General features: G+C 45.8%; 1 protein-coding gene across 1 annotated transcript in view; it reads left to right on the top strand.

The window, feature by feature from the left end:
• Window positions 1-25703, top strand: part of lrmp (lymphoid-restricted membrane protein) — a 148204-nt gene that overhangs the window by 80803 nt on the left and 41698 nt on the right. Inside the window, exons 19-23 of the mRNA XM_080207195.1 lie at window positions 70-131; window positions 8322-8333; window positions 11986-12115; window positions 14709-14847; window positions 16404-16482. Coding sequence (XP_080063321.1) covers window positions 70-131; window positions 8322-8333; window positions 11986-12115; window positions 14709-14847; window positions 16404-16482 — 422 coding nt within the window. The remainder of the gene's footprint in view (window positions 1-69; window positions 132-8321; window positions 8334-11985; window positions 12116-14708; window positions 14848-16403; window positions 16483-25703) is intronic.

Below are 25703 nucleotides of genomic sequence, written 5' to 3'. Positions count from 1 at the left end.
ATTCCTGCGATGATGCCTGCATGTGCGTGTTTTGGTAATGACCGTTTGTACATGTGTCTTTTTTCATAGTAACCATTCAATCACTGAGAAAGGAACTCTTCCAGCGAGAACTGTGTGGACTGCAATCCCAGGTAACGTCCAATTCTTTCTACGTTTGTGTGATGGGGGGGCGTTTAGCAGGATAACTATGCAGGGTTACGGAGTTGTATACTTGTAGGAAGTACAAGCTGTCTTATAACACAAGATGGGGCGACAGCAATGACACTCTATTGCAGTGAGTGGCTTCTAGTTTGATTTTAATAGGCCCTAAGCTCTTGGTAGCAACTGGGATGTTCAAACAAAGATCTAAACATTTTGGAATAAGTATTCTGTCAGCTAGGATGTCAATCCAGTTTCGAACATGTTTTTCAATCATACTTTTGCTTAATCTTAAACACAGAGGAAGAAACGATGTTTTTACAACTGCTTTTGTTTTTTTTTTGTACGCGCTTGACCTGGGATTGTACAGTGCTACTAAAATCACCCTGCTCGTTGAGGATGTCCACTGCAAACGGCCATCAGGCTCCGTCAGTTGCAGTTTTGATAGTGGAGAAATTATTTCAATTAAAAATATAAAGTTAGTCACCGTTGGCCAGGTATGGCTACCCAAAGACTGACTTCACTTTGTTTTTGTAGGATCACAGAATCTCTGCAGTGGAAAAGGAGGCCATTCGGCCCATTGTGACTGCACAGACAACAATCCCATCCTTTCCCTGTAACTCCACATATTTACCCTGCTAAGCCCCCTTAGACTAAGGAGAAATTTAGCATGGCCAATCGACCTAACATACACGTCTTTGGATTGTAATGTGGAAATGCTGGTATTGGGACTAGGGTGGGCACGATAAGAAGTCTCACCGCACCAGGTCAAAGCCCAACAGGTTTATTTGGAGTCACGAGCTTTCAGAGCGCTGTTCCTTCGTCAGGTGAGTGGAGAGGCTGGTTCACAAACACGGCATATGTAGACATAGTTGCAAGATAATGATTTGAATCTTTGTAGTGTGAGGGGAAACTGGAGCACCTAGTGGAAACCCACACAGACACGGGGAGAACATGCAGACTCCACACAGACTATCACCTGAGCAACCCGTTTTACCAGCACTTTTCCTTTTGACGAAGCAATTACCATAGGGGGACTGTTGAACCATAGGGGATACTAGTCTGAAAATTGGGCTGTGTAATCAGCTCCCAAAACGGGAGCCAGTAAGCATTGGCATGTTTGCAGAAGTGCGTTACTGCCATATTGGCAATGGAGAAACAAGAGGGCCCTTAGCCTATGCCCAAAGCAGATGTCCCTCCCTTTGCATATACATATCTTCTGCTTTCAATCCCTGCTTCTGTGATGATTGTTGAGTGATCCTAATCTTTAGACCAATTCTAAAGATTTCCAATGGTAGAAAAGGAAAAGGTGAGGTTACTTACTGTTTATACTCAGATTGCTTTAACCTACTGTTTCCTGCAACTGTCCCTGTCCCATTCTCATCCCAATTACAAATGTTGTTTCAAATATTATCAGTTGTTGAACGCTGGGAATGAACTAACAAAAGGTTAGCTACATTAAACCTGAACCTCTTCATAAACTTATTGACTGGAAAGTGCCGGAGACTCATTTTCCAACGCGTTCACTTGTGATCTATCTGAATTTTGCTCCCTCCATCCATTCCTGTTGAGTTTTGTCATCTTCCTGCTCCAAGTACGTTCAGTAAGAAGTCTCTCAACATCAGGTTAAAGTCCAACCAGTTTATTTGATAGTAATTACTGGTTGGACTTTAACCTGGTGTTGTGAGACTTCTTACTGTGTTTACCCCAGTCCAACACCGGCATCTCTGCATCCCAAATATGTTCACTAGCTCCAGAGGAAAACCAATTTCTATTCTCTTTTTTCAAAAGGCAGTTTCTGCAGACTGGCCGCTCCCAGTTGTGACATCAATCCAAAGTCTTGCCATTGCCCAAACTAATAAAATGGTGACCATCAGATTATGTCAAGTTAACTCAGTATTAACAATGTTCCGATTAAGATGCTCAGAAGAGCTGATGAAGTGGTCCATTGTTGAGATGCTGTCCCTTTTACGTGTGTGTGTGTGTGTGTGTGTGTGTGTGTGTGTGTGTGCCAGTCCAAGTCAAAGTAAATCCAGAGCCTCAGAGAACACACCAGCAGCTTCTAATCCTCCCACTGCAGCTCCAAGAGCACAGTCAAGAGAGACATGCATATTTTTCGACCTTGGTTCCCTACTCCCCCTGGCCCTCTGCGTTCAGTCTCTGTGTCAGCTCCAATATCCCCACGTCCACAACTAAGTTGGTATCTGCAGTTACCCGACGGCTTAAGAGCAATAAGGGAGGAAGTGTGCAAGAATGCAGAGCGGAAAAGCATGTGTTATGGGCAGAGTCCAGGATGACCATAAAAAGTGGGACCCGTTGACAGAAAGACAAGAACAGAGAGAGAATAAATATTAATTTATGACCTTTCTCATTAGAGGTCATCTAGTCTTTTAAAAAAGAAAACAGGGTACCACCAATGGGAAAAGAAATATTAACGCTACTGCCCTAGGAAGGGTTAGGAAGATAAATGAGGAAGAAAAAAATCTTGGGTGGAATTCTCTGACCATTCACACCGGTGGGATTCTCCAGTTCTGCTGGCCGTTCGTGCCGGCGGGATTCTCCAGTTCCGCTGGCCGTTCGTGCCGGCGGGATTCTCCAGTTCCGCTGGCCGTTCGTGCCGGCGGGATTCTCCAGTTCCGCTGGCCGTTCGTGCCGGCGGGATTCTCCAGTTCCGCTGGCCGTTCGTGCCGGCGGGATTCTCCAGTTCCGCTGGCCGTTCGTGCCGGCGGGATTCTCCAGTTCCGCTGGCCGTTCGTGCCGGCGGGATTCTCCAGTTCCGCTGGCCGTTCGTGCCGGCGGGATTCTCCAGTTCCGCTGGCCGTTCGTGCCGGCGGGATTCTCCAGTTCCGCTGGCCGTTCGTGCCGGCGGGATTCTCCAGTTCCGCTGGCCGTTCGTGCCGGCGGGATTCTCCAGTTCCGCTGGCCGTTCACCCCATCCCGCAGGTTTCCTGCCAGTGTAGGGTGATGTCAATGGGAAATCCTAATGACAGTGGCAGACCCCGAGAACCCTGCTGCCAATAAACATAACACTGCCTCCCCGAGAGCCCAGAAACATGCAGATGGCAAGCCAGAGAATCCCCTCCCTTCCCCCTCATGTTTATTGTGGTGTCCTCCACTTTATTTGGTGGGGGGAGGCAGTGGCTTACTGGTAATAATGGACTAATTATCCAGAGATTCAGAATAATGCTCTGGGACCTGAGATTCGAATCCTACCACAGCAGATGTTGAGATTTGAATTCAATAAAAAAAAAAATTAGAAGTCTAATGATGACCGTTGTCAATCGTTGGAAAAATCCAGCAGAGTCACTTATGTTCTTGAGGGAAAGGAAATCTGCCACCCTTACCCGGTCTGGCCTACATCTGACTCCAGTTTCAGAGCGCTGTGGTTGATTTTAAACGCCCTCGGGGATGGTCAAAAGTGTCAGCTCAGCCAGCGACTCCCACATCCCATGAACAAGTAAAAACCGTCCCCTGGAGCATCTATAGCGGCTCTCAATTCTGTTGAAGTGCAGACACTGTCTGGACAATCGAGGCAGGCAATTTGTGCAGAGGAAGATCCCAGAAACAGGAATGAGATAAATTGTGGCGGTGTGTGACAAATGGAACCAGGAGGTGCTGGAAGAACTCCCCTGCTCCTCTTTCTTTTTTTTGGATAGTGCCACTGGAACTTTGCAGGCCTCCCTGACCCCAGGGCAGATGGTGCTTCAGCAAGACTTGCACGTGTCCTGTGCCTGCGTTGGAGTAACAGCCTCAGAGAGTTTGAGGAGTAGGTCTCGAACCCGTGACCTTCTGACTTGGGTGGGAGTGCTGCCCACGGAGCCCAGGCACAAGATACCGGGAATGTGTTGGCGGATATTTACCCGAATGCAGCTGATGTGCAAGGAATGAGATTTGCACAACGTAGATAGATGTGAGAAAGAGGCTGAGTTTGAGACAGGAAATATTTGTTGTTTACTCAAATAGTTTTCCATATTCAAATCAGAAATGATAATGCATTTGTATGAGGAAATGTTAGATTAAAAATAGTTGCTCGCTACTTCCTGGAATACTTGCTTTTCTTTTCGAATGCACTGAATCCAGGCTGAGTAACCATCAGCAACATGCAACACAGTGAGACAAAGTTGTTATTTAACGGGTTCCGGCTGGCACACTTTTTTTTTAAAACCAGCCCTTCCCTTTCGTTTTTCAATATTCACTTTTTTTTTTAACTCTTTTTTTTTCCTTCCCCCACTGCAACACCCCAGAAACGACTGATGATTGCAGTTTTAAGGTGGGTAGTTTTGTAGACGTATCATCACCACCTTAAAAGGAGAAACGCTGCCAAGTTTGCAAATCCGAAATGAAAGTAGAACATTCCAGAAATGAGCAGACGCGCACTAGCACCAGTGGGGAAGACAAGTTGGCCAAAGTGTTAAAGCTCCAGCATCTCGCTGGGTGTCAACTGTGACGTGTAGATAGCCACTCTATCGGCAGGTTAGGTGTAAAGATTCGCATTCTAATCAGCAATCTGTAAACCGTCTGTGCTTTATATGCTCTGTCTGAGGCCAGAACTCTCCATTCACCTGACGAAGGGACTAACCCCGAAAGCTTGTGAGTTTACTATCAAATAAATCGGTTGGACTTAAACCTGGTGTTGTCAGACTTAACGTGTAGATGGTCCACCCACACTTGCGTCAGGGAATTGCAGCCTCGTATCAGCGAGTGGGACACTGGATCCAGGTAGTCAGGAACAGTACTGAGAGAATGCTGCATTGTCAGGAGGTGCCAGCTTTCAGATGGGATGTTAAACTGAGACTCCATCTGTCCCCTTGGGTGGAGGGTGCCACTGTTTTAAAGAAGCTGGTAGTTTCCCTCTGGTCAATATTCATCCAACGAGCCATGTCATAGAATCCTGCAGTGCAGGACGAGGCCATTTGGCCAATTGAGCCCACACCGGCAACAGTCCCACTCTGGCTCTATCCCCATATCTTTACACTAAGAGGCAATTTAGCATGGCCAATCCACCCTAACCTGCACATCTTTGGACTGTGGGAGGAAACTGAACCACCTGGAGAAAACCCACACAGACACAGGGCGAACGTGCAGACCACACACAGTCACCTGAGGCTGTTGAACCCTGGCCCTGTGAGGCAGCATTGCTAGCCACCGTGCAACCCAAAAGAACTGATTATCATGTCGTTATCTTGGTGCTGATTATGTGACCTTGCTGCGTGCAAATTGGCTGCTGTGTATTGCAAGGGATCAAATTTGGAAGTATATGAATGTAACATGCTGAGATACCCTAAGGTTTGAAAGGTGCTATATAGATTCAAGTTCTTTCCTTCTCCCGAGCTGGTGAATGGATCTGATTTGCATTTCTGGCATGTGTATTAGGCATGAGAAGGAAGGGTAAATGTGAGGTTAATGAACAATTTTCATGTAACATTCAAACATGTTTAACTAGCTAACTTCCTCATATAAATGGAGGGGGGGGGCGGGGGGAGAGATTGGAGATTTTGGCAAATTGTCACTGGGTTAGTAATCCAGAGATCCAGGATAATGTTCTGGGGACCTGGCTTCAAATCTCACCATGGCAGATGTTGAAACTTGAGGTCAATAAAAATCTGGAATTAAAAAGTCTAGCGATGCCCATGAAACCATGTTATTAAAAACCCATCTGGTTCACTAATGTCCTTTAGGGAAAGAAATCTGCCGTCCTTGCCCAGTCTGGCCTACATCTGACTCCAGGCCCACGGCAATGTGACTCTTAAATGACGTCGCAAGCCATTCCATTAGAGATGGACAACAAATGCTAGCCCAGCCAGTGTCACCCACACCCCCGAAAGATTTAGAAATAAAATCTACACCATTCCACTGTAAACATACAGATTTTTTTTATGCCAGTGAACAGTGCAGTGATTAGTGGGTTATCCTCTTACCAAATGTACATTTTCATTTCCTAATCTGTTCATAGAAAGTGGGCGTCGCTGAGCAGGTCAGCAATTTTTTTTGTCCATCCCTAATTGCCCTCAGGTTGTGGTGAGCCGCTGTCTGGATCCACTGGTCCATTTAATGTAGGTTCACCCAAGGCGCTGTTAGCAGCAGGTTTTTAACCCAGCGACAGTGAGAGAATGCTGATACAGTTCCAAATCGGGGTGGTGCACAGTTTCAGGAGGTGGTGCTGGTGTTTCGGTGTATCTGCTGCCCTTGCAGCTTTACCACTGAGAAGGACAAGTTTGGAAGGTGCTGAGGATGGAGTTTTGGCGAGTTGCTGCAGTGTATTTTGTAGATGGTGCACGCTGCTGCCACTGTGTGTCGATATGATGCTGATCCAGTCCTAGTTGGGCTTTTTGAGTGCTGTTAATGCTGAAGTCGGGGTCAATCATGAAACATAGAGCTATATCTAATTTCTTCTTGAATTCAGACAATGTTTTGGCCTCGACTACATTCTGTGGTCGTGAATTCCATACGTTCACCATTGTCTGGGTGAAGAAATTTCTTCTCGCCTCAGTTCTAAAAGATTTACCCCTTATCCTCAAACTATGACCCACCTCATTCTGGACTCCCCCATCATGTTTGAGTCTACCCTGTTAGAATTTTGTAAGTTTCTGTGTGATCCCCAGGATTCCACGATATCTAGTCAGGAGTTTTCTTCCTGCCTGTATTAGGTTATCCCTTTCCAACGTGCTCTTCTGTTGTATCTGAATTGTGTCTAATGTGCAGCTATGTAGTGTTTGGTGAAGTGTCCTCACACTGAGAGTCTTCCACGGTAACTTAATCTGAAGTTAATGTGATACCAGAACAGAATCCGTCGCTGGAGGTAACAGCCTCATTGCGATTCCTATGACTCGAATACACCAGAGGATTTGTGCAGCAGTAGTTCTACAAGATCTTGGCAAAGGGCACTTCACAAAGTATTTGATTCATTGTTGTCACGCGTGTTGGCGTACAGTGAAAAGTATTGTTTCTTTTGCACCCAACACTCACCGGGAAGGAGAGGAGTTATGAATGTAGTGTGAGTCATAGTTTGAGTGTAGAGACAGATCAATTTGATGCAAAGTAGGTACGTGACCTCAGACTTTGCATCTGCCCCATCTGCTTCAGCACAGTGAAAAGTGTAAACTATAACTAGTTTCACTCAAACAGCTGAAACTCTAAAGTTTCGTGTAAAAATAGTGCAGAAACAGGGCATTTGGCCCAGTGGATCTTTTAGTGAGGTTTAAAGATCCACATAAGCTGCCTCCGTACCCCATTTTATCCAACCCCCATCAGTACATAAGAAATAGGAGCAGGAGTAGGCCATCTAGCCCTTCGAGCCTGCCCCGCCATTCAATAAAGATCGTGGCTGATCTGAAGTGGATCAGTTCCACTTTCCTGCCCTCTCCCCATAACCCTTAGTCCCCTTGCCTATCAAAAACCCATCAACCCGCTCAAAAACCTATCAACCCTTCATTACATCCTTCTCTCTTTCTCCCTCATCTGCTTATCCAACTTTCTCTTGAAAGCTTTTATATATTTTGCCTTATTTCCTCCCCTGTATCTTGATTTATGAAAGGGAAGTCGTGCGTGACAAATCTTTTGGAATTCTTTGAAGACAAAACTTGTTGAGCTGATGAGGGGGGGAACCAGTAGATGTGGTATATTTGGACTTTCAGAAAGCGTTTGACAAAGTCCGGCACAAGAGGTTATTGCGCAAGATTAAAGTGCATGGGAGTGGGAGAAATGTATTGAGACGGATAGAAAACGGGTTGCAGAGAGGAAACAAAGAGCAGGAATTAATGGGTCCTTTTTTAGATTGGCAGGCAGTAACTAGTGAGGTGCCACAGGGATCGGTGCTGGGACCCCAGCTATTCCCAATATATATTTGGATGAAGGAACTAAGTATAACATCTCAAAGTTTGCAAATGATACCAAGTTGGGCGGGAGGGTGAACCGTGACGTGGGTGGAGAGATCCTTCAGAATGATCTGGACAGGTTGGGTGAGTGGACCAACCAGTGGCAGACGCAGTATGGTTTGAATAAATGTGAGGTTATTCACTTTGGAAGCAAAAGCAAGAAGGCAGATTACTACCTGAGTGGCTGTAAATTAGGAGAGGAGAGTGTGCAGAGGGACCTGGGTGTCCTTGTGCACCAGTCATGGAAGGTAAGCTAGCAGGTGGTAAAGACGGTATGTTGGTCTCCATTGCGAGAAGTTACAAGTACAGGAGCAGGGATGTGTTGTTGCAGTTATACAGGGCCTTGATGAGGCCACACCTAGAGTATTGTGTGCAGTTTTGGTCTCCTTTTCTGGGGAAGGATGTTCTTACTCTCAAGGGAGTGCAGTGAAGGTTTACCAGGCTGATTCTGGGGATGATGGGACTGATGTATGAGGAGAGATTGACTAGATTAGGATTGTTTTCAGATGAATGAGGGGGGGATTTCATAGAGCCTTTAAAATTCTAACAGGACTAGACAGGATAGATGTGGGGAGGATGGGAGGATGTTCCTGATGGTGGGGGAATCCAGAACTAGGGGGTCACAATCTGAGGTTTCAGGGTTTACGATGGAGGTGAGGAGACATTTCTTCACCCAAAGAGCGGTGAGCCTGTGGAATTCATTACCACAGGAAGTCGTTGATGCCAAAACATTGAATGTATTCGAGAGGTGGCTGGATATGGCACTTGGGGCAAATGGGATCAAAGGTTATGGGGGATAAAAGCAGGATTGGGCTATTGAGTTGGACGATCAGCCATGATTATAATGAATGGTGGAGCAGGCTCGAAGGGCCCAATGGCCACCTCCTGCTCCTATCGTCTATGTTTCTATGATATACTTTAATGTGGAGAAATTGCTGTATTCTTAGGTACGGCCTAACTGTAGTTCTGTACAACATTCTCTGCCTTCAATTCTGTTCCACTAGAAATGAACCTCAGTATTGATTTGTGGTTTTCTGATATTAACCAGTGTTGCTGCTTTTTAGTGACTTTTGAATATGTGCCCCCGGATTCCATTGCTCCTGCCTCATTTTAGGTTTTTAGTGTCCAATGTGGCTTCCTGATTCATCATCCCAAAATGATATTGAAATTTACGAGCGAGTAACACGCTCATTCTGCCACTTTCTGATGTTTCCCGGAACAACTCTATCCCTCGATGGTTGGTTGATGGTTTTGAAGAAACTTCTATCAGAGTTTGGGCTTAGATTGGAACAGCCCTTAGATGATCTTGGTATTGTATCATAATTGCCTCTAATCGTTCCCCATGTTGAACTTGACAGAGATTCCCATTTTGGACTAAATCTCCATGGCCACAACTTCTGGGAAGTCCCAAAATAAGGAGGAACAGAATTGTTTCTCCTTTTTATTCTTGTGGGCGTCACTGACAAAATCAGCATTTGTTGTCCATCTCCAACTGCTCTTAACACTTCAGGAATTTAGCATTAAGGATTCACTTGAGGTCTAGGCTCGCATATCGGCCAGACTGGGTAAGAACAACAGATTTCCTCCTGTAAAGAAAATTAGTGAACCCGATGGTTCTTTACAATAATCGATGAATTGTCGATTAGGTTTATATTCCGGCTTCATTAATTGAAATTAAATTCTCTTGGCTGCTGTGGTAGGATTTGAACTCGTGTCCTCAGAGCGTTTAGTGTCCGGATTACTCGTTCACTTATCGATTTGCTTCCTTATAAACAGGAGTTTCAAAGGAAAATATATGTTTGTGCGCTTGCTAATAGTTTAATTTCTCTGCTTGTCATTATACAGCTGCAGAGTTATAATGTATGGGGGCGAGGGAGGTGGTGCCTGCTTTTGCTGTGTTTTGAATTTTTAGTTCTGCTTATTGTCTGTGTTTGATTGCCAGCACAGTCAGTTCCTACTTTGCATGTGGGATGGTGTACAGAACTGCGACAAGCTCTCCAGATGTGATCAACACCTCCATCGCTCCTTTACGAATTTTGAGTGCTATAACCTGATGGTCCAAATCAGCAATAAACTCATTTACTAACCCAACTGTTCAATCAACAAGCCAAATGACAATGTTGTAATTTCTATCGCACTCTTTTTGCCTAACACCCGTTTTGAGAGTTTCCCTTTAAAAATCAATTATTACACACAGCAACTGAAAACAAAACCTGAGATTTGAGTTTGTTTCTTTCCGTTCTTTGTGTGTGAGCATCTCCTAGCAGGGTGAACGTTTAGGGCAGCACGGTAGCACAGTGGGTTAGCACTGCTGCTTCACAGCTCCAGGGACCCAGGTTCGGTTCCCGGCTCGGGTCACTGTCTGTGTGGAGTTTGCACATTCTCCTCGTGTCTGCGTGGGTTTCCTCCAGGTGCTCCGGTTTCCTCCCACAGTCCAAAGATGTGTGGGATAGATTGATTGGCCGTGCTAAGAAATTGCCCCTTTAGTGTCCAGAGATGTGTAGGTTAGTGGGTACAATATGTAGGGATATGGGGGTAGGGCCTGGGTGGGGTTGTGTTCGGTGCAGACTCGATGGGCCGAAGGGCCTCTTTCTGCACTGTAGGGTTCTGTGGTTCTATGATTATTGCCCAAGTGGTGATTGTACTCCAGAAAGCCCAGTGGTGAAGGATAGAACTGGAGCCAGTCTTCATACACTACTTAAAGAAGCATTTATTTGCAGAATGCGTATTACAAGCATTTGTCTCCGAGCTCCAACAACCCCTGTTTCAGTCTGTTCCTGCTTATTAGTAACGCAAGTGAATCCCCAGTTAATGGCTAACATCTGCATACAGTTAATATACAATTAACACACAAGTGGTGGTGCTGATGTTATGAACTTATGAGAGGTCATAATCTTAGGATAAGGGGCAGCAAATTTAAAACAGTTGAGGAGAAACTACTTCTCCCAAAGTGACCTGTGGAATTTGCTACCCCAAAGTGTTGTGGATGCTGGAACAGAGAGTAAATTTGAGGAGTTACTCAAATTTTTAATTGGAATGGGTTGAAAGGCTACAGGCCAAAGACAGGAAAATGGGGATGAGCATATCAGCCATGATCAAATGGCAGAGCAGATCTGATGGGCCAAATGGCCTCATTCTGCTCCTATGTCTTATGAACTTAAGTTATTGAACCTTCTAATGATTCTTCTGCGAACTGCTGTAGCCCTTGTGGAGATGATAAGGAATTCCAACAATGACCAAGACCCAACAGTGATTTAGGTACATTACTTATCCAACTGGGAATTGTGGGGAGCCTGGGAATAGTGGCGTTCACACAGCATTTCTACGATTGTCCTGGATAATAGGAATTGGGGGTGGAGGCGATGCCTGTTGCTGGTGGTTGAGTGTTTTGAGCAATTCAGAGCATTATGTGCAGTTTTGGTCACCTAGTTACAGGAAGGATATTAATAAGGTTGAAAGAGTGCAGAGATGGTTTGCAAGGATGTTGCCGGGACTTGAGAAATGAGTTACAGGGAAAGGTTGAATAGGTTAGGGCTTTATTCCCTGGAGCTTAGAAAAATGAGGGGCGATTTGATAGATAATTTGATATAAAATTATATCACGGGTATAGATGGAGTGAATGCGAGCAGGCTTTTTCCACTGAGGCTAGGGGAGAGAAAAACTAGAGGACATGGGTTAAGGGTGAAGGGGGAAAAGTTTAAAGGGAATATTAGGAGGGGGCTTCTTCACACAGAGTGGGGGCAGTGTGAAATGAGCTACCAGATGAAGTGGTAATTGTGGGCTCACTTTTTAACATTTTAAGAAAAGCTTGGACGGGTACATGGATGAGAGGGGTGTGGAGGGATATGGTCCAGGCGCAGGTCAGTGGGACTAGGCAGAAAAATGGTTGGGCACAGACCAGAAGGGCCAAAAGGCCTGTTTCCGAGCTGTAATGTTCTATGGTTCTAATGGTGTAATCCTCACCTTCAAACAGACAAGAGATCTGCAGCCAAAAGTTGTTCAACTTGAAGGACAGAGGCAAGCAGCCGACAATTCACTACCATGTATTCAACAATGGGAGATCCGTAGCTCTGAACCCACATACGCTTGCACACCATTGCTGGGTAAGCATTGCTAATACCAGGATTTACACTGTAAATTGCCACAAATTTCAACTGAAGCATGGATGCATTTTTGTTATTCTACTGTCTAAGTATGTTAGTTTGATTCTTGCTTAACGTAACTACAAAATGCAGGAAACTCTTACTATCTGCAAGTTGTTCTTTTAAAAGAATTCTGCACAGTGATTACTGGGGAATTGGTTTCGACGTTTCACAACACAGCACGCCTTCAGAACTGCACTCAGATGTTTGTCTTTATTCTGAGTCATTGTCATCTGGTTTCTAGATGTAAGGTAGAGGATTAAAATGTCCTAGTTGAACATTTTTGGTCAAATCTGGCCTTGTATTGATACATTTAGTTAACAAGCGAGGAGGCCACTCAGTGCTTATCCCTGCCACGTTGTGCAAATTCAGCATGGTGACAATTAACATTACTACGGTTACATAGCTCTTTCGTGAGGCTTTTCCCTGCCTCGTTCGTGCTCTGTAAATACAAAGCTGAAAAAATAAATCTTTTTAAGAGCTTCCAATACAACTGCAGAGATGTTTGGTCAATCCACATCTAACAATCTGCTCAAAACTTTTTAGTTTTAGAAAGTTTAGGAACTTTCAAACGGTTATTGGATAGGCACATGGAGCAGTCCAGAATTATAGGGAGGGGATAGCTTGATCTTGGAATTAGATATAGCTCGGCACAACATTGAGGGCCGAAGGGTCTGTACTGTGCTGTAATGTTCTGTGTTTCTAAAAAAATACTCTGCTCACGTTCTGACAGCTTGGATAAATTTCACTCGGCAGCTGAGACATATGAATTAGGAGCAGGAGTAGGCCACTCAGCCCATCGGGCTTGTTCCACCAGTTAATAAGATCAAGGTTGATCTGATTGTAACTGCAATTCAATTCTGTTTTTGCTGGAGAGAATGGTATCGATCTCCGACCATACAGTCCCCTACATCCCCTACGTTCCTTTTAGCCTTCCTGTACCATTTAGCTCATTCACCCTGCAGTCCCTGCTCTTACCCAGCCAAGCTGAGAGAACCTCAAACCTTTTTTGGATAATTGAAAAGCTGAAGTTCCTGTATTCCTCCTGCTGTCTGGATCCCCTTACCCGCCTCGTTCGCAGTCCAACCCTCCTGTTCCTGCCCACTGACCAAAGCAGAGAATTCTCTCCCGTGGGGTGTGACTGCCTCCTGGTGCAAAGAATCCAGGTAATGGTACCCCTGATGTATCGCGGTGTCTGCAGCGTAGCTTCCAGCTCACTGATCCTGAGCTGAAGCTCCTCGAGCTGCAGATGTTTGTCCTGGATTACACCGATATCCACAAGTTCCCCCTCCTTCCTTTTTTTGGTGGGGGGGGGCTGCCCCTCTTAATTTGTCCCTAAGTTAATTTGAGTTGGTTTACTCATTGGGTACATAAAAGAACTCCCACACGTTGCAGCTGTGACACATCACCTCTCCTACCATCCTTAATGTGCGTTAACTAACTACTTAAATATATCATTCAATTCATTCTAGTTTTGACATTTCCTTAACTATTGGTTCTTAAGTCTTAGAAATGGAATGGTGCGTTAATCATTTCCCAGATACTCCACAGTCGGGGAAAGCAGCTAGTTTAGAGAGTAAGAATCAACTCTTAAGGTGAAAGTTTTAAAAAAAAACAAGATAAAGAAAACACCACCTTCCCCTCCTCTCCAATTCACCCCCTCCTCCGCTCATCACCCTCCCTACTATAAAACATTCCGCCTGCGATCTAACTAAATGGTGCAAAAGGTCAGAAATAGCCTACCTCCTGTTGCAATTTCAGTCAGTCTATAGGGGAAAACAAAACCTTTCCAACGCTGCTCTCGTGCTAAACAAGTCTAAGCGTTGTAACTTTAGTTAGATATAGTGCTTGGAAACCTGTGTCACTGACTCAATGCCCTGATGGGCATCAAGCGTAACAGGGTTTAAAGATTTGTTTCAGCTTTAATAAAGCTTTGAAGTTTATTTATTAGTGTCACAGGTAGGTTTACGTTAACACTGTAAACAAAGAACAACACAGCACGGGAAACAGGCCCTTCGGCCCAACGAGCCCGCACCGCCGTCCTACTGTCTCAGTGACCTATTCCTGATTTTAGTCTACGCCTAACGTGCGAGGATCAGGGAGGTCCAATTTAGGGACAATTTAGTACCCAATCAATCAGCCTAAAGTTACTGTACTGAAGTTACTGTGAAAATCTCCTAGCCCCCACACTCTGGTGCCTGTTCAGGTACGCTGAGGGAGAACTTAGCGTGGGCAATGCACCTAACCAGCACGTCTTTGGATTATGGGAGTACCCGGAGGAAACCCACACAGACACAAGGAGAACGTGCAAACTCCACACAGGCCGTGACCAAGCCTGGAATCGAACCTGGATCTGTGGTGCAGCAGTGCTAACCACTGTGCCACAGGGGAGATGTTCTAAAGCAGGAAGGTCACTTCCGATGAGTGAGCTCAAAATCCTACCTTTGTAGGCAGTGACTCTCGGTTTGGAGTATGTTGCTATTCTGGGATTAATGTGCAGACAGTTTAACTGACTTGAGATGTAATGTTTTAAATTGTGTGGTTTTCTTGATAGATGCCTTAATGTTGGAGCACTTTCGTCCAGTCTCCCGCTTCCAGATTTGTTCCGGTCTTTATTCTAACAACCTAGAACGTCGAAAGCCAATGATGAGCAATGATTCAGCAAGCGATAAACTACCTGACAGCCCGCCTAGGTAACTATCCAATCAATCAATTGCCATTGAACTTCTGTTTATTCTGAGGATTAGGTAACCACTGGGTAAATAAATCCCTCACCCTGATTTCTGGGGCTTGCCTTCACTGTTGCTGAACTGACCTATTCCTGGAACACACACTCTAACAGCTCTGTGGGTGTACCTACACCAGGTGGGCTGCAGTGGATCAAGAAATTGGCTCATCCACCACTTTTTGATGGACAGTTGGGGATGGTCAATAAATGTTGCCTCGTCAGCAATGCCCACACCCCATAAATGATTTTTTTTTTAAAAAAATAATTATGATTCAACTTGCAAACTGATGACCCAATTAAAATTGGATTTGAAAGGTGCACAGGTAAGGTTGATTGGCCATGCTAAATTGCCCCTTAGTGTTGGAGGGGTTAGCAAGGTACATATATGGGGTAACAGGGATAGGGCTTGGGTGGAGCTCAATGGGCTGAATGGCCTCTTTCTGTACTGTAGGAATACTATGAACTTTGGGAGGTATATACAGCTGTAATTCCTTGTCAGCAATGCAATGAAGTTTTTTTATCACAGGTAAATGTACCTGTCATTAAATAATTGTTGGCAGGAATCGATGGGGGGTCTGTCCTTTTTTGCATTGTTGGTGTTCACATTGTCAATGGGAGTGGAGAATAATGTCCTGTCCACCAGTCGCCTGGAGCTGCAGAGAATGAACCCTGCACCCAGAAATGAGCCCATGCCTGTTTTCAATCCAGGCACGCACCCAAACTGGGAACGGAGTATTGATGGAAATTGGTACCCCCTTGGCATATACTTAATCATAGAAACCCTACTGTGTAGAAAGAGGCCCTTTGGCCTACCGAGTCTGCACTGACCACAATCCCACCCAGGCCCTACCCCCCATATCCCTACATATTATACCCACTAATCCCTCTAACCTAAGCATCCTAAGACACTAAGGGGCAATTTTAGCATGGTCAATCAACCAAACCTGCACGTCTTTGGACTGTGGGAGGAAACCCACGCAGACACGAGGAGAATGTGCGAACTCCGCGCAGACATCTGTCCCTTCAAGAGGAAGAGGGGATCCAGCAGGCTTGTGTCCAACCTGCCAATTCCATACACTCAGCTCAGCTTAGAAAATAAGGAACGTGCGATTGGCATTTTGCCAGTGCCACATTTGGAGCTGTCCACTCGCCCTGTGCCGGTGGTCTTGGGGTGGTGGTGAAATGGGAGCAGCATCGTGAGCTCCAGCCACCTACGTGTCACTGCACCTTATGACCCAGAAACAAGAGCTGGGAGGAAGTGTTTTCGAAACCCAGTTTTACTGTTTGCACACTGCTGATCAGGCAGCTCATTTGCAATGCAAACCGAAAGCAGCACAAGTGAATGACTACTTGTCCTTTTTTTTTTGCTGCTTTCTGTGGTTCTGCTCATTTCCATCCCAGCATGTGTTGTACAGTGAGCCCTCTCATTGCAGGGTTAATGTCACCACTCAATGCGCTGGCAACGCGCGCACTATTCGTTAACCAGACATGCAAATGATTGACATTTTAATCCTCTCACAGGTGCGAGTTGCACGCAGTTGGGGTCCAGGCTGAAAGCCAGTCTTCTGTACCTGGTGAGAGCGACGAGCTCCAGGATAAGGTTAGCGCTTTTTCTTTTCTCTCTCTCCGTTCAGCGGTCCTTCTCATAGCGCAGTCAAACCTGCAGGGGTTTTAGACCCGAGGCCCTCTCCCCAGCCTCTGACTCTCTGGGGTGGCCACGTGCCTTCAGTTATCAGGGGGGTAGCGTAGCAGGAAACGCAGCCAATAGCCGTCACTCGTAGTCATTCAAAATCATTCATGAACTGATCCCTCGGTTGTAACAGTTGGAATGGGTTGTGTCAGGGCCAAGTACAGCCTGTCAATACTACACTTCGTTTGTGGAAGGATATATTGGCCTTGGAGGGAGTACAGAGAAGGACAGCATGCTACGGTGCAGAGGGACCTGGGGGTCCTTGTGCACGAGTCGCAAAAACCCAGTCTGCAGTTGCAGCAGGTGGTCTGGAAGGCGAATGGGATGCTGGCCTTTATTGCGAGGGGGATAGAATATAAAAGCAGGGAGGTCTTGCTGCAACTGTACAGGGTACTGGTGAGGCTGCAGCTGGAGTACTGTGTGCAGTTTTCGTCGCTGCACTTGCAAAAGGATATATTGGCCTTGGAGGGAGTGCAGAGGAGGTTCACTAGGCTGATACCAGAGATGAGGGGGTTGGACTATGAGGAGAGATTGAATAGACAAGGTCTGTACTCGTTGGACTTTAGAAGGCTGAGGGGGGATCTTGTAGAGACTTACAAAATAATGAAGGAGCTAGATAGGGTAGAGGTAGAGAGATTCTTCTTCCTTAGAAAGGATGGCAGAACTAGAGGGCACAGCCTCAAAGTAAGGGGGGAGGGGGGGGGGACAGTTTAGATCAGAGTTAAGGAGGAACTTCTTCGCTCAAAGGGTAGTGAATCTCTGGAATTCTCTGCCCATTGAAGTGGTGGAGGCTGCCTCGCTGAATATATTTAAGTCGCGGGTAGATAGGTTTCTGATAGACAGGGGAATTAAGGGGAGAAAGCGGGAAAGTGGAACTGATCCACTTCAGATCAGCCATGATCTTACTGAATGGCGGGGCAGGCTCGAGGGGCTAGATGGCCGACTCCTGCTCCTATTTCTTATGTACTTGATAGGCTTGATAGGTGAAAACCAAATGGATACAATCCACTCTAGAAATGACAATCTGTTTCCACAAAGCGGATGTAAATGGATTTGGGAATGTTTCTCGGGGATTTAAAATAAGGCAAATGTTTTCTGCCCCGTCCAGATGTGGGCACATTCTGCTGCAATAACAGAGATGTGAAAATATGTTGAGGCTATTATACTTTTGAAATAATATTCACAAAGCCTGTGTTTTCTTGCCGCAAGATGGCAGTGTAAGTGTAAGCTGAAGTTCCACTCGATGAGTCTCTGGGTTGCCCAGTGCCGAGGGGTTGAGCGAATTATGTCCTCTGGAGTTTGGGAGGATGCAAGGTCGTTCGAAAGACGTCCGATTAGGATAGATGCTGAGAGTGTGCCTCGGCTGGTCGGGGAATCTAAACGCGGGAGCACGGTCTCTGGTTGGGAGGCTGATCGTTTAGGATTGAAGTGAGGAGAAAGTTGTTCACTCGGAGGGTTGTGAGGACTGGGAATTCTCTACCCCAGACAGTTGTGAACATCCCATCGCTGAATCCATTGAAGGCTGTGGTGGATAGACTTTTGGTGTAGGGGTGAGCTGTGCCACAGACACAAAGGAAGGCCCCTTAAATAGGAAGCCACTTTTTGGTCACCAGTTTACCTAGTGGTTTGGTTTGATTTGATTTATTTTGTCACGTGTATACAGTGAAAAATATTGCTTCTCGTGCACTGTACAGACAAAGCAGAAATACATAGAGGAGGAAAGGAGAGAGTGCAGAATGTAGTGTTACAGTCATAGCTAGGGTTAGAGAAAGATCAACTTAATGCGAGATAGGACCATTCAAAAGTTTGGCAGCAGGGAAGAAGCTGTTCGGTTGGTATGCGTCCGCAGACTTTAGTATCCTTTTCCCGATGGAAGTAGGTGAAAGAGAGAATGTCCGGGGTGCGTGGGGTCCTGGGTTATGCTGGTTGCTTTTCCGAGGCAGCGGGAAGTGTAGACAGTCGATAAATGGGAGGCTGGTTTGTGTGTTGGATTGGGCTTCGTTCTACAACCCTTTGCAGTTCCTTGCAGTATTGGGCAGAGCAGGAGCCATATCGAGCTTTGATACAACCAAAAAGAATGCTTTCTATGGTAGCATCTGTAACAGCTGATGAGAGTTGTAGCTGTTGTGCCAAATTTCCTTAGTCTTCTGAGAGAGTAGAGGCGATGGTGGGGCTGTCTTAACTATAGCGTCGGCATGGAGGGATCGGGACAGATTGTTGATGATCTGGACACCCAAAACCTTGAAGCTCTCGACCCTTTTCTATTTCGTCCCATTGGCCGGGGTATAACTTGGACACAAGGATCAATTGTAAATCGTTAGGGCCTGAGGACTGAACCCTGTAGCACACCACTAGTTATGTGAGAGCGGGGCTGCATTGCATTCAACAGGCTCCCCAGGAAGGTGTTGAAGAATTTAGGTGCAGGATGTTCTTCTGAGAAAGTGGAGGTGTTGGTGGGCTCCCTAAACTGTAGCATCGGCATAAAGGGACCAGGACAGGTTGTTGGTGATCTGGACACTGTAGCACAGCGGGTTAGCACTGCTGCTTCACAGCCCCAGGGTCCTGGGTTCGATTCCCGGCTCGGGTCACTGTCTGTGTGGAGTTTGCACATTCTCCTCGTGTCTGCGTGGGTTTCCTCCGGGTGCTCCAGCTTCCTCCCACAGTCCAAAGATGTGCGGGTTAGGTTGATTGGCCGTGCTAAAAAATTGCGCATTAGTGTTGTGAGATGCATAAATTAGGGGGATTAGCAGGTAAATACGTGGGGATGTGGGGGCAGGGCCTGTGTGGGATTGTGGTTGGTGCAAACTTGATGGGCTGAATGGCCTCCTTCTGCATCGTAGGGTTTCTATGACACTTGGCACTCTGTGTGTTGATCTCCCCACACAGGATGCAGGCCAATCCCAACACCAGTAAAATGCCAGTAGGGGGCAAGAGGTCATCCAGAACTAGTTTAATTAATTAAGCTGCTGCCCTCAGTGGTGTTGCCAATGTCCTGTGGTGGCAGTAAGAAGTCTCACAACACCGGGTTAAAGTCCAAAAGGTTTATTTGATAGTAAACGCCACAAGCTTTTGGAGCGCTGCTCCTTCGTCAGGTGAGTGCAAGAAAGGAACAGCATTCCGAAAGCTTGTGGCATTTACTATCGAATAAACCTGTTGGACTTTAACCTGGTGTTCTGAGACCTCTTACTGTGTTTACCCCAGTCCAATGCCGGCATCTCCACATCGTGGCAGGGTGAGATGCCAAACTCCCCGCCTTTTGCCAGCATTTTTGTTAGCAGCCCTGCTGCCTCCTGGGCCATCCCTGGGGCACTGGTTTTAAAAAAAAAGTGCAAGCTGGTATCTTCGAGAGTGCGGTGCTGCCCTGGTTTGGGTTGTATGAACTCCCGACCCTCTGGCTCCTCCAGGGTAATAGCACTGCCCGCACAGCTGCCTAGAAGAGAAGAAAAACCTGCCAGTTAGTTACTGAACTGTGCATGGGTTCCTGGAAATTTGGTCAGCCCATAGCTTGGGCGTGTTTTGGCAACGTTGCTTTATTTATTGAATGAAATTCAACTCCCCGATGACGAATAATCTACTGGGCACAGCGACAGAGAACCAGTTATAGTGACAGTTTGATTCTTCAGGAGAATAGAAGAAATAAATCTAAGGATAGGAGGAGGAGTGAAGTGAACAGCATTTCTGTCTAAATTAAGAATCCTGTAGCAGTGAGAGATGACCATTGTTTCAATGTGTGTGTTTTTTTTAAGTAAAAGTTTCATTCAAGCTGACCCTCTGTTCTTGACACTTGGGGTGAAATTCTATGGAGAAGATCCCTCCTTGGTGTTGCGTTTAATCATGAGATGAGCCTCCGACGTGGAATACTGTGTGCAATTTTGGTCCCCTTATTGGCGAAAGGATACATTGGGCTTTGGAGGGAGTACAGAGAAGGTTCACCAGGCTGATACCGGAGATGAGGGGGTTAGCTGATGAGGAGAGATTGAGTAGACTTGGTCTGTACTCGTTGGAGTTTAGAAGGCTGAGAGATGATCTTATAGAGACGTATAAGATAATGAAGGGGCTAGATAGGGTAGAGGTAGAGAGATCCTTTCTGCTTAGAAAGGAAACCAGAACTAGAGGGGACAGCCTCAAAATAAGAGGAGGAGAGGGGGGGGCAGTTTAGAACAGCGTTGAGGAGGAACTTTTTCTCTGAGGATGGTGAATCTCTGGAATTCTCTGTCCATTGAAGTGGAGGAAGCTACCTCATTGAATATATTTAAGTCACGAGTAGATAGATTTCTGATAGACAAGGAAATTAAGGGTTATGGGGAAAGTGGAACTGATCCACTTCAGATCAGCCATGATCTTATTGAATGGCGGGGCAGGTTCGAAGGGCTAGATGGCCTACTCCTCCTATTTCTTATGTTTATGTTCTTATGACATCGTACGCACCATCACTGAGGCTGCCTATTCCCATCTCGATAGCAACATCCCTGTCTCTGCTCACCTCCGGCTGAAGATCTCCCAATCCACAGAGTCAATAGAGGCGCTCAACACAGGAGGGCCAGAAGAAACTGGTTGGCTTAGGGACTTTGCATTCGCTAAATAAATGCGGCTGAAATCCTCATCCATTCCTTCATTACCTCCTAGATTCGAGTCTTCCAACAATGCCCTGGCTGGTGTCCCGTATTGTACCATCAATAAATTCGATCATCCAAAGCTCTGCTGTGACCATTCCCTCTCCCTCTCACCCCTACTACACTGGCTTCCGAATCATTTTCATCCCGATTTTTCAAAATGCTCCAAAGCCTCACCTTCCGCCCCCACCACCCCCACTTCCTATCTCTACAACCTCCTCCAACCCAACAGCCCTCCACAATCTTTGTACTCATCTGATTCTGGCCTTTAGACCATCCCTGATTATTTTTTTTCATTTCCATCTAAGGCAGTTGCCTCAACCCTTGGCTCTGGAATACCCTCTCTACACCTGCCCACCTCTGTATCTCACTCTCCACCTTTTTATGATGCTCCTTTGACCAAGCTATTGGTCGCTTGCCCTAATCCCTCCTGTTGGGGATTGGTGTCACGTTTTGTTGCAGATGCTCCTGTGCCACGCCTTGGGACGTTTCGTTAGCGCTACGTAAATAAAAGTTGTTGTTGATAACTTAAGAATCATAGAAATCATTGAGGGGGAATTGTGATGTACCCAGAGCTTTGCTCTGAAGTTGATGGCCAGCGAAAAGGAAGAATCTCTGGAGATTTTCATCCGTAAAACGCAGCGAGGAGTTTGTTTAGTTTACAGCCTTTGTAAAATGTGCCGATATTGCACTGATTGTAATGAGGACACCCCAGAAAGAAATTTACAACCAATGCAGTATTTGTTCAGTGGGCTCACTGTTGCAAAATGGGTAACTGAGCAGCCAGATTGCACACTGCAAACACCAATATTGGCGTTAAGCACCATCTTACACTTTGGTTATTTGTAACTATCTCTCTGCCTTAAGGTTTTTGCGTCGTCCCTTCACTTGTTACACAACCTCACGCAAACTGATTATACTTAACTGCTTATATGAATCCACCAGTGCTCGTGATTGACTTGTTATTCAACACAAAAATGCTGGAAAATCCCAGCAGGCCTGACAGCACCTGTGGAGAGGGAATCGAGCCAACGTTTCGAGTCTAGATGACCCTTTGTCAGAGCTGCATTTTAAGTCTTGTTATTCAGTTGTCCTATTCTGCCTGCTTATTCTTTGACATTCTTGATTACTTGTTGGTGTCGGGCTGTTGTCACGCTCCCTGTACATACTGGAGTACCTCTCTCCAGTATACAGAGGAAGTGATTTCAAATCGACCTGTTGGGCTATGATCTGGTGTCATGTGACCTCTCATCGTGTCCACCCAGTCCAACACCGGCATCTCCACATTAGCAAATGATATAGCAGCGGGGAAGGCCCCGTGACTCTGTGCTTGTGCTATCTCTGAGTCTGTCCCACTATTATACTTTTTCTTTTTCATAAGAACACCACAGCTCAGTGACTATCGCTGATTGCTGTGCAGACACATGGATTTGGGCCGGTGTCTGTGGGAGTTTGCGCATTCTCCCCGTGCTTGCGTGGGTTTTCTCCGGGTGCTCCGGTTTCCTCCCACACCCCAAAGATGTGCTCTTAGGCTGATCGGTGTAACAAATTGTCCCTAAATTAGTCTCCCCTCAATCTGGTTTCCAATGTGGAGTGCCATAAGCATAGACAAGGGTCACGGGTGGAAGAGAGAACTCACAATGTTAAGATGGCGGCGCGGGCTTGTTGGGCCGAAGGGCCTGTTTCCCATGCTGTGTTGTTCTTTGTTCTTTATAAGAAATAGGAGCAGGAGTAGGCCATCTAGCCCTTCGAGCCTGCCCCACCATTCAATAAGATCATGGCTGATCTGAAGTGGATCAGTTCCACATTCCCGCTTTCTCCCCATAACCCTTAATTCCCCTGTCTATCAGAAACCTATCTACCCGTGACTTAAATATATTCAGCGAGGTAGCCTCCACCACTTCAATGGGCAGAGAATTCCAGAGATTCACCACCCTTTGAGTGAAGAAGTTCCTCTTCATGGCTATATAACTTTTGATTTTGGGGTTACGTTGAATCTGCTTCCAACACCCTTTCAGGCAGCGCCTTCCAGATCACAGCAACTCGCTGTGTAGAAATGAATTAATTCTTTTGTCAAATATCTTAAATTTGTGACCTCTGATCACCATTGCCCACCCTGGAAACCATTTCTCTTTAAATACTCCACCATCAGTCCTCAATTTAACATTCTTATCAAATCTGCCCTTATCAGCACGGTCTCATAGTGCCGGGGAGCCGGGTTCAATTCTGGTCTTGGGTGGCTGTCTGCGTGGAGTCTGTTCATTCCCTCCATGTCTGCGTGGGTTTCCTCTGGGTGCTCCAGTTTCCTCCCACAGTCCAAAGATGTGCAGGATAGTTTGATTGGACTATGAAGAGAGGCTGGATAGACTGGGTCTGTACTCGTTGGAGTTTAGGATGAGGGGGGATCCTATAGAGACGTATAAGATAATGAAGGGGATGGATAGGGTAGAGTTAGAGAGATTCTTCCCACTCAGAAAGGACAGCAGGACTAGAGGGCACAGCCTCAAGATAAGGGGGGGGGGGGGGGTGCGGTTTAGAACGGAGTTGAGGAGGAACTTCTTCACTCAAAGGGTGGTGAATCTCTGGAATTCTCTGCCCATTCAAGTGGTGGAAGCTACCTCACTAAATATATTTAAGACGCGGGTAGATAGGTTTTTGGTAGGCAAGGGAATTAAGGGTTATGGGGAGAAAGCGGGAAAGTGGAACTGATCCACTTCAGATCAGCTATGATCTTATTGAATGGCGGGGCAGGCTTGAAGGGCTAGATGGCCGACTCCTGCTCCTATTTCTTATGTTCTTATGATTGGCCATGGTAAATTGCCCCTTAGAATCCCAAGACGTGTAAAATGGGTGGATTAGCCATGGTAAATGTGTGGGATTATGGGAGTAGGATGGGGAAAATACCCTGGGTAAGGTACTCTAACAGAAAGTTGGTACAGACTTGATGGGCCAAATAGCCTCTTTTTGCACTCTTGAGATTTTATGAATCTATGATTTGAAGTCTTAGACATGGACTCTGCACCAATAATCAGCTTAAAGTTTATTTATTAGTCACAAGTAGTATTATATTAGCACTACAATGAAGTTACTGTGAAAATCCCCAGTTGCCATACTCCGGCACCTGTTCAGGGACACTGAGGGAGAATTTAGCACCTAACCAGCACATCTTTTGGACTGTGGGAGGAAATCGGAGCACCCAGAGGAAACCCACGCAGACATGGGGAGAATGTGCAGACTCCATACAGACAGTGTCCAAAGCCAGGAATCGAACCCGGGTCCCTGGTGCTGTGAGGCAGTGGTGATAACCACGATGCCACTTAATCAGTGGTTTATATTAGTAGTCTATAGTGGATAGTGGTTCTCCTGTTGGAACCACATTGATGGGTGGGCGCTGTGGTCAGGGTTTGATTCTGGCAGCTAAGATTTATGTCCTTTTACCTCTTGGGCTAAAAAGTCTTGATCAGATTTAAGTGCTGGAAGCCAAACTACTGCAGCCTTCCTCCAAGTAGCAGGCAGTTTCTGTGAATATCAAAGTGGGATTGGAAGTGACAGAGACTTAAGTTCATCATCGATGATGAAATACATTTATTTTTTCTCGTAAGTCTCTTTTTGTTTCTTCTGGTTTGCAGACTCCTGCTGAGCTGGACACGGGCTGGCAAGATTGTGCTTAGGTTCCCCAAAAGTTAATAGAGATTTTAGTGAATTAAGATGGTGCAATTCAACTTTGGTTGTGTTATTGTTATTTTTTTTTTGAAAAGGGGGAATGTTTTAAAATTCAGCTTTTTTCTTCAGGCAGTCAGTATGTCTGGCAGGAATGCAGCTTCAATTCTGGGAGAGCAGGATAATTACTTTAGTCATGTGGTGTTCACTTAGAGAGCGAATGGATCTTTTTTTATAGATGAGATTTCCCCTGGGGTTTTTGATTAGTTTGATTGATGGGGTCATGTGATAATGTGGTTAGTGGGTGGAGCCAAGTTTGTACCAGAAAAGCAGCTTTTAGTTCTGACTGGGGTTTGCTTACAAACTGAAGTCTACAAGTTGCTCTGAAACTCAGAGTCTCTCTGAAAACTTTGAGACCAGCTGCACTCCTGTAGCAAGCTTATTTATCGTTGCTAACTCTATCTAAAGTGGAATTTTGAGTCTGTAAGATGATGTTGCTTATTTGGAACTGAATCAGTGATAAGTTAGAAATTAGTTATTTCTTTTCTTAGAAACATAGAAAATAGAAGCAGGCGTAGGCCATTCAGCCCTTTAAGACTGTTTCGCCATGCATTTTGATCATGGCTGGCCATCAAATTCAATATCATGAACCCCCCCCCCAATTATCCCTTGTTCACTTTAGCCCCAAGAGCTACATCTAATTTCTTCTTGAAATCGCACAACATTTTGGCCTTAACTACTTTCTGTAGTCGTGAATTCCACACGTTCGCCACCCTCTGGGTGAAGAAATTCCTCCCCCCCTCAATTCTAAAAGATTTACCCCATGTCCTCAAACTATGACCCCTAGTTCTGGACACC

This window comes from Carcharhinus amblyrhynchos, chromosome 19 (genome assembly GCF_965287045.1).
Source record: "Carcharhinus amblyrhynchos chromosome 19, sCarAmb.v2.hapA, whole genome shotgun sequence".
Lineage (NCBI taxonomy): Eukaryota > Metazoa > Chordata > Chondrichthyes > Carcharhiniformes > Carcharhinidae > Carcharhinus > Carcharhinus amblyrhynchos.
The sequence above is the reverse complement of the archived record's forward strand: the minus strand, read 5'-3'. Positions and strand labels throughout refer to the sequence as shown.